General features: G+C 47.5%; 1 protein-coding gene across 4 annotated transcripts in view; it reads right to left on the reverse strand.

The window, feature by feature from the left end:
• Positions 1-482: 482 nt before the first annotated feature.
• Positions 483-13,737, reverse strand: part of LIMS1 (LIM zinc finger domain containing 1) — a 100,217-nt gene continuing 86,962 nt past the window's right edge. For all 4 annotated transcript variants that reach the window (XM_056556029.1, XM_056556030.1, XM_056556028.1 and 1 more), the window contains exon 10: positions 483-2,479. In XM_056556029.1, the coding sequence (XP_056412004.1) occupies positions 2,365-2,479 (115 nt within the window). In that variant the 3' untranslated portion in view covers positions 483-2,364. The remainder of the gene's footprint in view (positions 2,480-13,737) is intronic.

The following is a 13,737-nucleotide window of genomic DNA, read 5'->3' on the forward strand; positions in this document are numbered from 1 at the left end:
GCAGCGAAATCTCCGTGCCAGATTCCAATGCAAAATCTGAACATGGCCTAACATTATTAGAGGATTTTTGCCACAACAACCAATCACAGCTCAGCTAACGAGCTCTGGTAAAATGAATCCTGAGCTGTGATGGTTTCTGTGGGAAAATCCCTCTTTTTTTCTCACACCCAGTTTAATAAATCTGGGCCTAGATCGTCTACTTTAGTCATTTATATATTTTTGTAAAAAAAAAATATATATATATATATCCAGTGAGTGGCCAACCCCCTTTAAGCATGCACTTCTCCCAACTCAATATAATGATCATTGGGGGTCTGAACATTCAGACCCTGACTGATTGTTTTGACATGTAAACTTTTGTTAAATAACGGGGGCATTTTAAAGAAATCTAACAATATATTACATTACTCTTATCTAGACTACATCTATATATAACCTTTAACAGACGGACACACACAAAGAGTTCAGCAACAATGTTACTTTAAGTGTATAGATTTTATTAAGAGATTTATAAAAATATCCAGACAATATTGTTGCAATAGAACCAGCTTTTTTTCCACTTAATGGCAAGATAGCAAAACATCTGTGTGATGCATAGTTTTCTTTAATACAGGTTTTTGTGAACCTGAATCTCTATAGCTTCTGATATACTCAAGTCTCACTACAGAGAAAGTCAGGATGGCCATATATACAGTGACCCCTCGACCTACGATGGCCCCGACATATGATGAAATCGACCTACGATGGCCTCTCAGAGGCCATCGCATGTCGATGTCATCATCGACATACGATGCTTTTTTATGTCGGGCCATCGCATTAAGTGCTATCCGACAGCGCCAAATGCTTAAGCTGCTGCCGGATAGCAGCTTAATGTTCCCCGTGTGGTGCGGTAAGTATTACTTACCCCTCCACGATGCTCCAGGGTGCCCTTCGGGTCGTCAATACGCTGCTGCGCACGTCATCCAATAGGAATGGCGTACGCAGCGGCGTAATGACGTCGCTACGCAGGCCCAGTAAGGCCTTGCGGAAGACAGAAGAGGACCGGAGAAGACAGCAGAGGACTGAAGAAGACAGCGGAGGACCGGAGAAGACAGCGGAGAGCCCAGCGGAGGCCCGGGGACACCATCTCGAGAGGCAGGGACAGGCGAGTACAGCTTCCTATACTTTACATTGCACGAATCCCTCAACATACGATGGATTCGACAAACGATGGTTCGTTTGGAACAAATTAACATCGTATGTTGAGGGACCACTGTACTGTTAAGTTTCTCTCTGCAAGTGATTGACATCTTGGAGAATAGTGACCTACAAGTGTGTAAAAAAGTGAATAATCTTATACATTAAAGTATAGTTTTAGGCACATATATATATAAAGTTAGGACTACATAACATTAAGTATGAAGATAATATTTGCAATAAAAATACTTCACATGTTCAAAGTATAAGCAAGCTGCCAGCGACTGAGCAGCAATGTTGTTTACTGCATAGTATAAATCACCAAAAGCTCAAAATTGTCATAAATGTTCATATAGCATAGTGACTACAAGTATAATGTTAGGACAACATGAAGGTATAAGGCACAAAATAAACAATGTAAAGCAATGAATACAAATGACATGCAGACTGCAGAGCACAAGTGAAATTCAAGTAATTCTCAATGCTCTGCTATTGTACATTCCATGATTCCCTTTTCTAATATTACACTGTGAGTAGAAAGGAGTTTGCTGTCTACCACATGGGTAAAGGCACTAGTTATGCATTGGTTGTGCAAGGTCCAAAATGCAGTCAGATATCAAGCCCCCATAGGAGCATGACGGGCAAAAGTCTATTTCAATGGATTTTCTTCTTATACTCTTGAGATGTTGTTGTACATGTCACAAATATAAGAGATGATACTATAGCATAGCATATGTTCTCCATCAGCAAACCATATGTTACTTATCTGCTGTGAAACATCTGACCTAACCTGGGGTCATGTGACTCTAAGAAGTCTATAACCAGTTCTTGCTGTATGCACCAGTGCATATACGTTTGCTTTTCAGTCACATACACAGCGTTATAGTGGAGTAATACTGTTCTACACAGTGACATGAAAAAAGCACCAGAGACTATACATTGCAATACATAAAATGACACTTGATTCAGCTGCTGTGTAGTGCAGCGAGGCAAGAAGGTATTCAGGAGGTGAAGGAATAAATAGCATGTGCATTGTAGTTTAATACAGTTATCATGCAGTTAAATAGATTGCCGTGAATGTTAGTGCAGGCAACAGCCTCAGTGAACAGAACAAAGTCAAGTAGAATGTATGATCGATGCTCGACTAGCACCCTGCCGACAGTCTTCTATCCCATATAAAGGAAATTATTATTTTCTTGCTAAAGTTTCCGAGAGCTTTTTGAGACGTTTCTTCAACTCCAGAGGGAATTTTTCATAGCATTTCTTACAGACAGGCTTCATGTCAAATTCCACAAACTTGTTCCTTGAAATATAAAACAGTAAGTGATCAATAAAGGATATACAACAAAGCATGGCAAAATACAGGTAAATAAAGGCCATTTTTCTGCAGTAGGGAAAAATACTTTGGGAAAAATAATGCAGTTTTTCTGATGCTTGAAAAGTTGAGTGACAAGTATGGTCACCATTATAGCTCCCATAGGGCTGATATCTATCTCCTCAGACTGCAGATTAGCATATTAGTCACTAGTTCTGCAGACTGCTAGGCAGCATAGCTGGGCAGCACCATCTGTCAGAACCAAAACTGGTCATCCAGCTTTCCAGAAATATAAGAAAAAGGTTCAGTAGATATTAAACACAATAGCTTTCAGAGTATACATTAATAGGAGGGTTATTCAAGCCACAATATTTGCAGTTAAAGTTATCACAAGATAAAAAAAAAAAGTTAAAATGCAAGCAAGCGATTAATCTCAATGACCACAGTCCTAAATAATTTAGTATTATTACGTCTGAATGTCCCAGGTTATATCCCATTCATTCATGATTCAGACAGTACAGTCTGTTTATATATGAAGTGCAGTTTCCCTGTCAGTGGATTATACACTTGGGCTTGGCCACATGCTCACGTGAATGAATGGCTTGCCTGTTTTCTAACTTGCAGCTGCCACACAACCCTCTGGTACATCTATCCCCCCGTGTATTACACACTGTACAGGCAATATTACAGCTGCTCTGCACCAAGATGGAACATAACCACTGCATGAGGGAGACTTATCAAGGGATTTAAGCAGATTTTTTCCTTATAAAAGTTGCATGTGTTCCAAAGCAATTTTTTGTGGGTAAGCAAAAAAATACCAATCTGCTCGACCTAAGCAATTTTCAGTTTTTACTTTGCAGTGGTCCTGGATTTATCATTGCGAAAGTCGCATGTAAGCAAATAAAAGTTGCAAATCCCCTTAAAAAGCTGTAAGTGTAAGCAAGGTCAGACCTGGCTTACAAACTTGCCTATGACAGCATTTCCAAAAAGTCGCACAAAAAGTCGCAGAGGAGACTGTTACTCACCTGTGTTACTTTCATTTTCACAGGCATGGTGGGACGGGTGGGTAGGAGATTTACAGGAGGGTGACAAGCTTATCGTCTGCCCGCACACGCAACACTACTACAACTTCCTGCATGTCCTTACTGTAAGGACATGCTGAGAATTGTACTTGTGCAGCACAGGGGGAGTGTGTTAGATGGGCGGGCAAATGACAAGCTTGTCTCCCGCCTGCGCCGCATGACTACAACTTCCATACTGTAAGGGCATGCTGGGAGTTGTAATCATGCAGTGGGGACAGGTGACAAGCTTGTCAACCGCTTGCACATCTCCCCCCCAGCCCTGCTGCATGACTACAACGCCCATTATGTCTTTACTGTAAGAGCATGCTGGGAGTTGTAGTCATGCGGTGTGGGTGGGAAATGTGCGGGTGGATTACAATATATGTACTAACCTATTTTCCTTGTTTTTTTTTCCCCTTCTCATTTGAGATCAGTGTATTCTGTGGACTACGACGATGACCAGTGTGTTGTTTTTGTTTAATGTTAATAAAATTAGTTAACGAGGGCTTGTGAGGGAGTGTTTTTTGGAATAAAAGTTTTGTAAACATTTTTTTTTTTATTTACTTAAGATGCTTAGTAGTGGAAGCCGTCTTATAGACAGAATTAATTACTAAGCAAGGGCTTATCGTTAGCACCAAAAAAAGCTAGCGCTATCCCTGATTATTACCCAGGTACCCACCACCACAGGGTGCCGGGAAAAGCCGATACTAACAGGCCCAGAGCGACAGATATGGCGCTCCTGGGCCTAGGCGGTAACAGGCTGGCATTATTTAGGCTGGGGAGGGCCAGTAACAATGGTCCTCGTCCACCCTGGTAACATCAGGCTGTTGCTGCTTGGTTGGTATTTGGTTGAGAATGAAAATATGGGGAACCCCTTTTTTTTCCATAAATAATTAAATAATAAAAAAATAAAAACGCATAGGGTTCCCTGTATTTTTATTCTCAGCCAGATACCAACCAAGCAGCAACAGCCTGACGTTACCAGGGTGGGTGGGGACCATTGTTACTGGACCACCCCAGCCTAAATAATGCCAGCCTGTTACTGAACCAGGAGAGCCATTTTTGATGCTTCAGGCCTGTTGGTATTGGCTCTTCCCAAAACCCCTGTGGCGGTGGGTACCGGGGTAATAATCAGGGTTAGCGCTAGCAGTTTTTGGGGCTAATGCTAAGCTCCTGCTTAGTAATGGACTCAGTCTATAAGACGGCTCACACTACTAAGCCTGTAAAGTATATATTAAAAAAAAAAACGCATTTAAAAGGAAAACTGTCAGCTTGCTCCCCCCACACTAACCAGCGGTACTGGCTGGTAGTGCGGGGGGACGCTGATCAGTTTGATTCATACAATGCCCGGATCCACAGCGCCGTTCGCCCCTCATCTTGTTTCTTCTTGATATGCAAATAAGCTGATAACTGGCACGGGCGGGGTTACGGCCTTCATCTGGCACAAGCTAACAGTTTTATTTAACCCCTTCAGGACGGAGCCCATTTTGGCCTTAAGGACCGGAGCGTTTTTTGCACATCTGACCACTGTCACTTTAAACTTTAATAACTCTGGAATGCTTTTAGTTATCATTCTGATTCCGAGAGTATTTTTTCGTGACATATTCTACTTTAACATAGTGGTAAATTTTTGTCGATACTTGCATCCTTTCTTGGTGAAAAATCCGTAAATTTGATGAAAAATTTGAAAATTTAGCATTTTTCTAACTTTGAAGCTTTCTGCTTGTAAGGAAAATGGATATTACGAATACATTTTTTTTTGGTTCACATATACAATATGTCTACTTTATGTTTGCATCATAAAATTGACATGTTTTTACTTTTTGAAGACACCAAAGGGCTTCAACGGTCAGCAGCAATTTTCCGATTTTTCACAAAATTTTCAAACTCCGTATTTTTCAGGGACCAGTTCAGGTTTGAAGTGGATTTGAAGGGTCTTCATATTAGAAATACCCCTTAAATGACCCCATTATAAAAACTACACCTCCCCAAAGTATTCAAAATGACATTCAGTAAGTGTTTTAACCCTTTAGGTGTTTCACACGAATAGCAGCAAAGTGAAGGAGAAAATTCACAATCTTCATTTTTTACACTCACATGTTCTTGTAGACCCAATTTTTTTATTTTTACAAGGGGTAAAAGGACAAAAATTTTACTTGTATTTGTAGCCCAATTTCTCTCGAGTAAGGACATACCTCATATGTCTATGTAAAGTGTTCGGCGGGCGCAGTAGAGGGCTCAGAAGCGAAGGAGCGACAAGGGGATTTTGGAGAGTACGTTTTTCTGAAATGGTTTTTGGGGGGCATGTTGCATTTAGGAAGCCCTTATGGTGCCAGAACAGCAAAAAAAAAAAACCACATGGCATACCATTTTGGAAACTAGACCCCTCGGGGAATGTAACATGGGATAAAGTGAACCTTAATACCCCACAGGTGGTTCACGACTTTTGCAAATGTAAAAAAAAAAAAAAATTTTTTACCTAAAATGCTTGTTTTCCCAAAAATTTTTAATTTTTAAAAAGGGTAATAGCAGAAAATACCCCTAAAAATTTGAAGCCCAATTACTCCTGATTCAGAAAACACCCCATATGGGGGTGAAAAGTGCTCTGCTGGCGCACTACAGGTCTCGGAAGAGGAGGAGTCACATTTGGCTTTTTGAAAGCAAATTTTTCTCTGGGGGCATGCCGTATTTAGGAAGCCCCTATGGTGCCAGGAAAGCAAAAAAAAACCCACATGGCATATCATTTTGGAAACTAGACCCCTCGGGGAACGTAACAAGGGGTTAAGTGAACCTTTATACCCCACAGGTGTTTCACGACTTTTGCATATGTAAAAAAAAAAAACATTTTTTTTACCTAAAATGCTTGTTTTCCCAAAAATTTTACATTTTTAAAAAGGGTAAAAGCAGAAAATATCCCCCAAAATTTGTAGCACAATTTCTCCCGAGTACGGCGATACCCCATATGTGACCCTTAACTGTTGCCTTGAAATACGACAGGGCTCCAAAGTGAGAGCGCCATGCGCATTTGAGGCCTAAATTAGGGATTGCATAGGGGTGGACATAGGGGAATTCTACGCCAGTGATTCTCAAACAGGGTGCCTCCAGCTGTTGCAAAACTCCCAGCATGCCTGGACAGTCAACGGCTGTCCGACAATACTGGGAGTTGTTTTGCAACAGCTGGAGGCTCCGTTCTGGAAACAGTGGCGTACCAGACGTTTTTCATTTTTATTGGGGAGGGGAGGGGGGTTGTATAGGGGTATGTGTATATGTAGTGTTTTTTACTTTTTATTTTATTTTTTGTGGTAGTGTAGTATAGTGTTTATAGGGTACAGTCACATGGTCGGGGGTTCACAGTAGTTTCTCGCTGGCAGTTTGAGCTGCAGCAGAAAGTTTGCGGCAGCTCAAACTTGCAGCCAGATACTTACTGTAAGCCTCCGCCCATGTGAGTGTACCCTGTACGTTCACATTGGGGGGGGGGCATCCAGCTGTTGCAAAACCATAAGTCCCAGCATGCCCATAAGGGAATGCTGGGAGTTGTGGTGGTCTGCCTCCTGCTGTTGCATAACTACAGCTCCCAGCATGCCCTTTTTGCATGCTGGGAGCTGTTGCTAAGCAACAGCAGGAGGCTGTCACTCACCTCCAACGATCTAGCCGCATGAGGTCAGTCCCGCCGCTGCCGCTGCTCCTGGGGCCCCGATCCCAACATTGACGCCGGGGATCGGGGTCCCCAGCACCCGGGGTGCACGTCCCGCACCCGCTCACGTCCTCCGAAAGAGGGGCGGAGCGGGTGCGGGAGTGACACCCGCAGCAGGCGCCCTGATTAGTCGGCCGGTAATCCGGCCGACGAATCAGGGCGATCGTGAGGTGGCACCAGTGCCACCTCACCCCTGCAGGCTCTGGCTGTTCGGGGCCGTCAGAGACGGCCCCGAACAGCCAGTAATTCCGGGTCACCGGGTCACTGGAGACCCGATTGACCCGGAATCGCCGCAGATCGCTGGACTGAATTGTCCGACATGGGGGGATGATCGCCGACATGGGGGGACATAATGACCACCCTGGGCGATATGCCGGGATGCCTGCTGAACGATTTCAGCAGGCATCCGGCTCCGGTCCCCAACCGGCTAGCGGTGGGGGACGGAATTCCCACGGGCGTATGGATACGCCCTCGGTCCTTAAGGACTCGGGATGCCCTGAAGAGGTTAAAAAAAAATAAATAAATAAATGTAATTCCAAAAAACACTCCCCCACAAGCCCTAGTTACAAAATGTTGTTAATATTAAACAAAAAAAAAAATAAATAAATAAAACGCTAGTTCACCAAATCTGAAGTAGCACACAGGATAGACTGATCTGAAATGAAAAAAAAGGAGATTTTTTAACACTTACCGTAAAATCTCTTTCTCAGGATCCATTGGGGGACACAGACAGTGGGTGTATCTAGGAGGTGTGACACTATGGTGATAAAAAAAGTAAGCTCCTCCCAGCAGGATACACCCGCCTTCAGGCTCTGAGCTAGTCAGTTTAAGTTCCAGAGCAACAGGAGGAGACCAATAGGTCAAGGAAAAACCCAAAACTGTCCAAGAACCAGAAGAAAGAACATGACTGAACACACCCTTGGACAGAGAACCAAGGGAAAAAAAAACAAAAAGGGCGGGAGCTGTGTCCCCCAATGGATCCTTCGAGAAAGAGATTTTATGGTAAGTGTTAAAAAATCTCCTTTTCTCTATTGGCTCCATTGGGGGACACAGACAGTGGGACGTAACAAAGCCGTCCCTTGGGTGGGCAGATAAGTAATCAGGCAGACGGCTGATCCACTGCCGCCTGCAACACCTTACGCCCCAGGGTAGCATCAGCCGATGCAAAAGTATGAACCCGGTAAAACCTCAAGAAAGTGTGCAAAGACAACCAGGTAGCCGCCTTGAAAATCTGCGAGGCCGAGGCTCTATTCTGGAGAGCCCAGGATGCCACAACAGAACGCGTGGAATGAGCCACAACCCTGAAAGGAGTAATCTTCCCCTTACAGCGATAGGCTTCCGAAATGACAGACCAAATCCACCTAGAAATGTTGGCCTTGGAAGCGGGTTGTCCCTTGCGACGACCTTCCGTAAGGACGAAAAAGGAATCACACTGACGAAACGAAGAAGTGATGGAGAGATAAGACCGAACAGCCCGAACCACGTCCAGCTTGTGCAGTAAGCGCTCCCTAGGATGAGAAGGAGCCGGGCAAAATGACGGGAGGACAATATCCTCATTGAGATGAAAAGCCAAGACCACCTTAGGTAAAAAGGAAGGGTCTGGCCGGAAAACAACCTTGTCCTGGTGGATCACCAGAAACGGAGAACGGCAGTAAAGAGCTGCCAATTAAGACACCCTCCGAATGGAGGTGAGAGCCACCAGAAATGCCACTCTCCAAGAAAGGAGGCGGAGAGACACCTCTCTAAGGGGCTCAAAGGGTGCCCTGGAGGGCACTCAGAACTAAATTCAAGTCCCAAGGAGGAGAGAGAGACCGATCAGGAGGAACAGCGTGCGCCACTCCTTGCAGGAAGGTCCGGACATGAGAATTAGAAGCCAGGGGCTGCTGGAAAAGAACAGTAAGGGCCGAAACCTGACCCTTAAGGGAACTGAGAGACGACCCTAGTTCCAGCCCCGACTGCAAAAAGTAGAGAAGTCGGGGAACAGAGAAGGTCACTGGGGAGAAGTCCTCTGCTTCACACCAACGAAAATAAGACCTCCAAGTACGGTGGTAAATCCTTGCAGAGGAGGGCTTACGAGCCTTGAGCATGGTGCGAATGACTTGGGAAGAGAACCCGCGGGCCCTCAAAACCGCGGTCTCAACCGCCACGCTGTCAAATGCAGCGACTGTAAATTGGGGTGGCAAAGAGGACCCTGAGAGAGCAGGTCCGGACGGAGCAGAAGGCGCAGTGGAGCGTCGTCCAGGAGCCTGACTACGTCGGCGTACCACAACCTTCGGGGCCAATCTGGGGCTACCAGAATGGCGGGGACACCCTCTGCCTTGAGCTTCCTCAGTACCCTGGGAAGAAGCGGAAGAGGAGGGAACAGATAGGGTAGGGCAAATACCGCCCAAGGAATCACTAGGGTGTCCACGGCCAGAGCCTGAGGGTCCCGGGACTTGGACAAAAAAGGAAGGATGTTCCGATTGTGCCGGGACGTGAAGAGCTCCACGTCTGGGATGCCCCAGAGGTCGTCAAGTTGGGCAAAGACCTTTGGATGTAGCGACCACTCGCCGGGGTCGGGTGAGGACCGACTGAGGAAGTCCGCTTACCAGTTGAGCACCCCCAGGATGTGAATCGCCGAAATGGCCGGAACCTTGCTCTCCGCCCAGGAGAGAATCTTGGTCACCTCGGCCATGGCTGCCGAGCTGCGAGTGCCGCCCTGATGATTTATGTACGCCACGGCCGTCGCATTGTCCGACTGAACGCGGACAGGACGGGACTGAAGATGGGACTCCCAATAAAGAAGACAAAGAAGAATCGCCCGTAATTCCAATATGTTTATCGGAAGAAGGGTCTCCTGGGGAGACCAGAGTCCCTGAACCATCCAATCCCTGAACACGCCGCCCCAGCCAGACAGGCTGGCATTCGTTGCAACAACCTGCCAGTGAAGGAAGAAACGACCGCACTGATACTTGGGTCCGAAGGGAACGGACCCCCGACCGGAGCGCCAGACGTTTGTCCTGCGGAAGACGAATTTGGGCAGAGGCCGTGACGAAGTGAAGTCCCAGAAAGGTTAGAGACTGGGTAGGACGGAGGACAGACTTGTCGTGGTCGACCATCCACCCGAAGTGAGACAGAGAGTGGAGAGTGACGTCCAGATTTTCCAGAGTCTGGGCCCTGGTTGGAGCCTTGATAAGAAGGTCGTCCAGATAGGGTATCACCAAGATTCCCCTCGACCGTAACAGGCCCATCACCGGCGCAAGGACCTTTGTTAAGACCCGAGGAGCCGTGGCTAGACCGAAGGGGAGGGCTACAAATTGAAAGTGCCCCTCTGGAACCGCAAAGCGGAGGAACAGATGATGGCCCGGAAATATTGGCACATGGAGGTAGGCATCCTCGATGTCCACTGATGAAAGGGACGCCACTACCGAATGGAGAGATTCCATTCGGAATGAGAAGATGATGGTTGAGACGCTTGAGGTCCAAAATTGGACGCACAGAACCGTCCTTCTTGGGGACCACAAAAAAATTTGAATAGAAACCCCGAAACCGTTCCCCTGGAGGAACAGGAACAATAACCCCCTGGAGAAGCAGAGACCGGAGAGCCGCTCGAAACTGCTTTGTCAGAGGAGGAGACCGGGGGGCCTGGGAGCGAAAAAAAGTGATCCCTCGGAAGGGATGCAAATTCGATCTGGTAACCGTTGGACACCACGTCCCTGACCCAAGAGTCTTAAATGTGAGAGGTCCAAATGTCTCGAAAAAGTAAGAGACGACCTCCCACCCGAGAAGAAACCGTGGGTGGGGGCCTCACTTCATGCAGAAGTAGGCTTGCGGTTGCCTGATTTGGGCGCAAAACGGCCGGACCGGTTGGAGTTTGACTTCCAAGACGGGCGAGCCCGGAACCATGGAGCCTTCTTGTCCCGCGAGGGCGCCTGCCCGGACCCCTTGTTGGAGCTGGAGGACCGAAAGGAAAAGGACTTCCTTTGGGAAGTAGGGCGAGCCTTATTTTGAGGTAACAAGGAACTCTTACCTCCCGTTACCTCGGAGATAATCTCATCAAGGCGTTTGCCAAAAAGACAGCCAGCTGTAAAAGGAAGCTCAGCGAGAGATCTTTTGGAAGCGGCATCCGCATTCCAAGCCTTAAGTCACATAGAGCGGCGGAGAGCCGCTAGATGACCCACAGCATAGGCAGAACAACGGGCTGCTTGCATGGAAGCTGCGCGCAGAAAATCCCCGACTTTAGAGCATTGGAGAGCCAAAGCAGATAGATCCTCCGGGGGGGATCCCGCTAAGATATCCTGACGGAGCTTTTGGCACCACTCCGACAGGCCCTTGGACACCCATGTGGAGGCGAAGATGGGAAGAAGAGAAGAGCCAGCAGCTTCAGTGGCAAACTTCGCTAAGGATTCTACCTTCTTGTCCGTGGGATCCTTGAAGGCAGCGGCATCTGCCAGAGGCAGTGTAGTCGCCTTATTGATCCGGGAAACTGGTGGGTCCACTGAGGGAGGAGAAACCACCTTAGTGACAAAGACCTTGTCAAATGGATAACGATCTTGAATTGTCTTGATTCCCGGGAACCTCTTGTCTGGATGTTTCCATGCGGTTTCCAGAATGTCGTCAAAGTCAGCGTGAGAGCTGAACTTCTGAGGTGCTGGCTTAGCACGATGAAAGGATACTCCTGGATTGACATCCGAAGATCCTGGGTCCTCTAAGTGAAAGGTGTCTCTTAGGGCTGTAACCAAAGAGTTCACCGTTGCAACTGAGTCCGGGCGGTCCTCTGAGTCAGATGCCGGCTCGGAAGCCTCGTCCACGAGTTCACCAGGGGAATGAGAATGAGTAGAGGCAGTCCTAGAGGGGGGAGACTCTGACCGAGTATGCGGCTCTGGCGTGGCAGAGCGGCGACTCCGAGAACGTCCTCTGGAGGAGCGACGTTTGTGCCCAGATGACAGGGGAGGGCGGGACCCACGAGGGGAACGCTCACGTCTATCTGAAGACTCATTGGAAGAGTCAGACGAGGCACCCCTAGGACGCTTGTGAGAGCGTGAAGTATGTGGAGACGAGGAGCGAGCCCTTCCAGAAGACCCCTTCAAGGCGGACACCACTTCCCGGGAGGCCTCAGCCACCGAGCGGTAGACTTGGGTCAAGTCAGCCATATACTGGGTCAGGGAAGAAACCCAGGCTGGGGGAGCGGCTGGATCCACCGTGACCGAAGGGGCATCAGGAGGTACCAGGGGGAGCAGTGGAGCAGGCAGGACAAGTGGGCTCAGCAGAGCCAGACATCTTGGTATTACAAGAGATAGTAAGTCACTGAAGTTCCAGCTCTCTGTTTAGAGGGAGGAACAGCTCTGGGTACGGACATAATGTGTGAAAAGAAGGGAACTTTCTCACCCGAGTCTGTGTCCCCTGTCAGCTGCAGTGAGGAGACTCGCTCTGTGCAGCTAGAGAGAGAAACAGGCCAGCCAATAGGAAGAGAGGGGCATGCCTGAAGCAAGACACGAAGTAACTGACCCCTTCCTACTGAAAATCGCACCCATGGCGCTGATTGGAGGCTGCTTCGCGCCTCTAAGCGCTCCCAGGCCTGTGGGCGGAGCTACAGACCTGCCGAAGAGAACTGTCACGGCGCCCGCTCCTTGTCCCGAGCGCACCTGTCGGCCGTTTGTGCGCTCGGGGGAATAGAGCGGGCGGCCAACGCCGGCAGAGACTGCCGGAGAAAAGTAGTAAGCCGGCGCTGAAGCGCCCGGCTCACAGCAGCGCCACGGCTGTCAGCCGCGTATAAGGCGCTACCGGCAGAGTGAAAGTAAGCCGCCGCTGAGAGCGCCCGGCCCAGGACAGCACCGCGGCTGACAGCCGCATATAAGGCGCTGTGTACGAAGTTAGGCTGGGTTCACACCACGTTTTTCAAATACGGTAACCGGATATGGTTTTCCGCAAAAAACGTATACGACCGTATCCGAAACCATATGCATAGAGAATGCATTGGAAACCGTATTCCAAATGTTGTGTACAGTTGCATCAGTTTTGCCTCGGATACGGTTTTGCCGATTTTTCAACCGTAGGCAAAAACGCTGTCGACCACGTTTTTGCCTCCGGTTGGAAAACCATATGCGAACCGTATGCGGTTCTTTTAACATTGTTGTCTATGAGAACCGTACACAGAATTTCAGAATACGGTTGCACACGGTTTTTCTAATCCGTTTTTGGAGTTGACACATGCGCAGATTGGAATTTCAATAGAACAATAATAACTTTATTAAATTGCTGGAAAACTAATTCCAACAAAATAGCAAAACCGTTGGCAAAAACTGATGCAAACGGATGGAACCGTACGGGGAAAAAACGTATACGTTTTAATTTGGAGTCATACGGTTGTATACGGTTTTTGCCATACGTTTTTTTTGCGGAAAAACTTATACGGTAACCGTATTTGAAAAACGTGGTGTGAACCCAGCCTAACACCAATACACACACGCACACATAAGTGAAGTGCCGGAATAAAGCGCTGTGGACGTAGT

The sequence above is a fragment of the Hyla sarda genome, chromosome 2 (genome assembly GCF_029499605.1).
Source record: "Hyla sarda isolate aHylSar1 chromosome 2, aHylSar1.hap1, whole genome shotgun sequence".
Classification (NCBI taxonomy): domain Eukaryota; kingdom Metazoa; phylum Chordata; class Amphibia; order Anura; family Hylidae; genus Hyla; species Hyla sarda.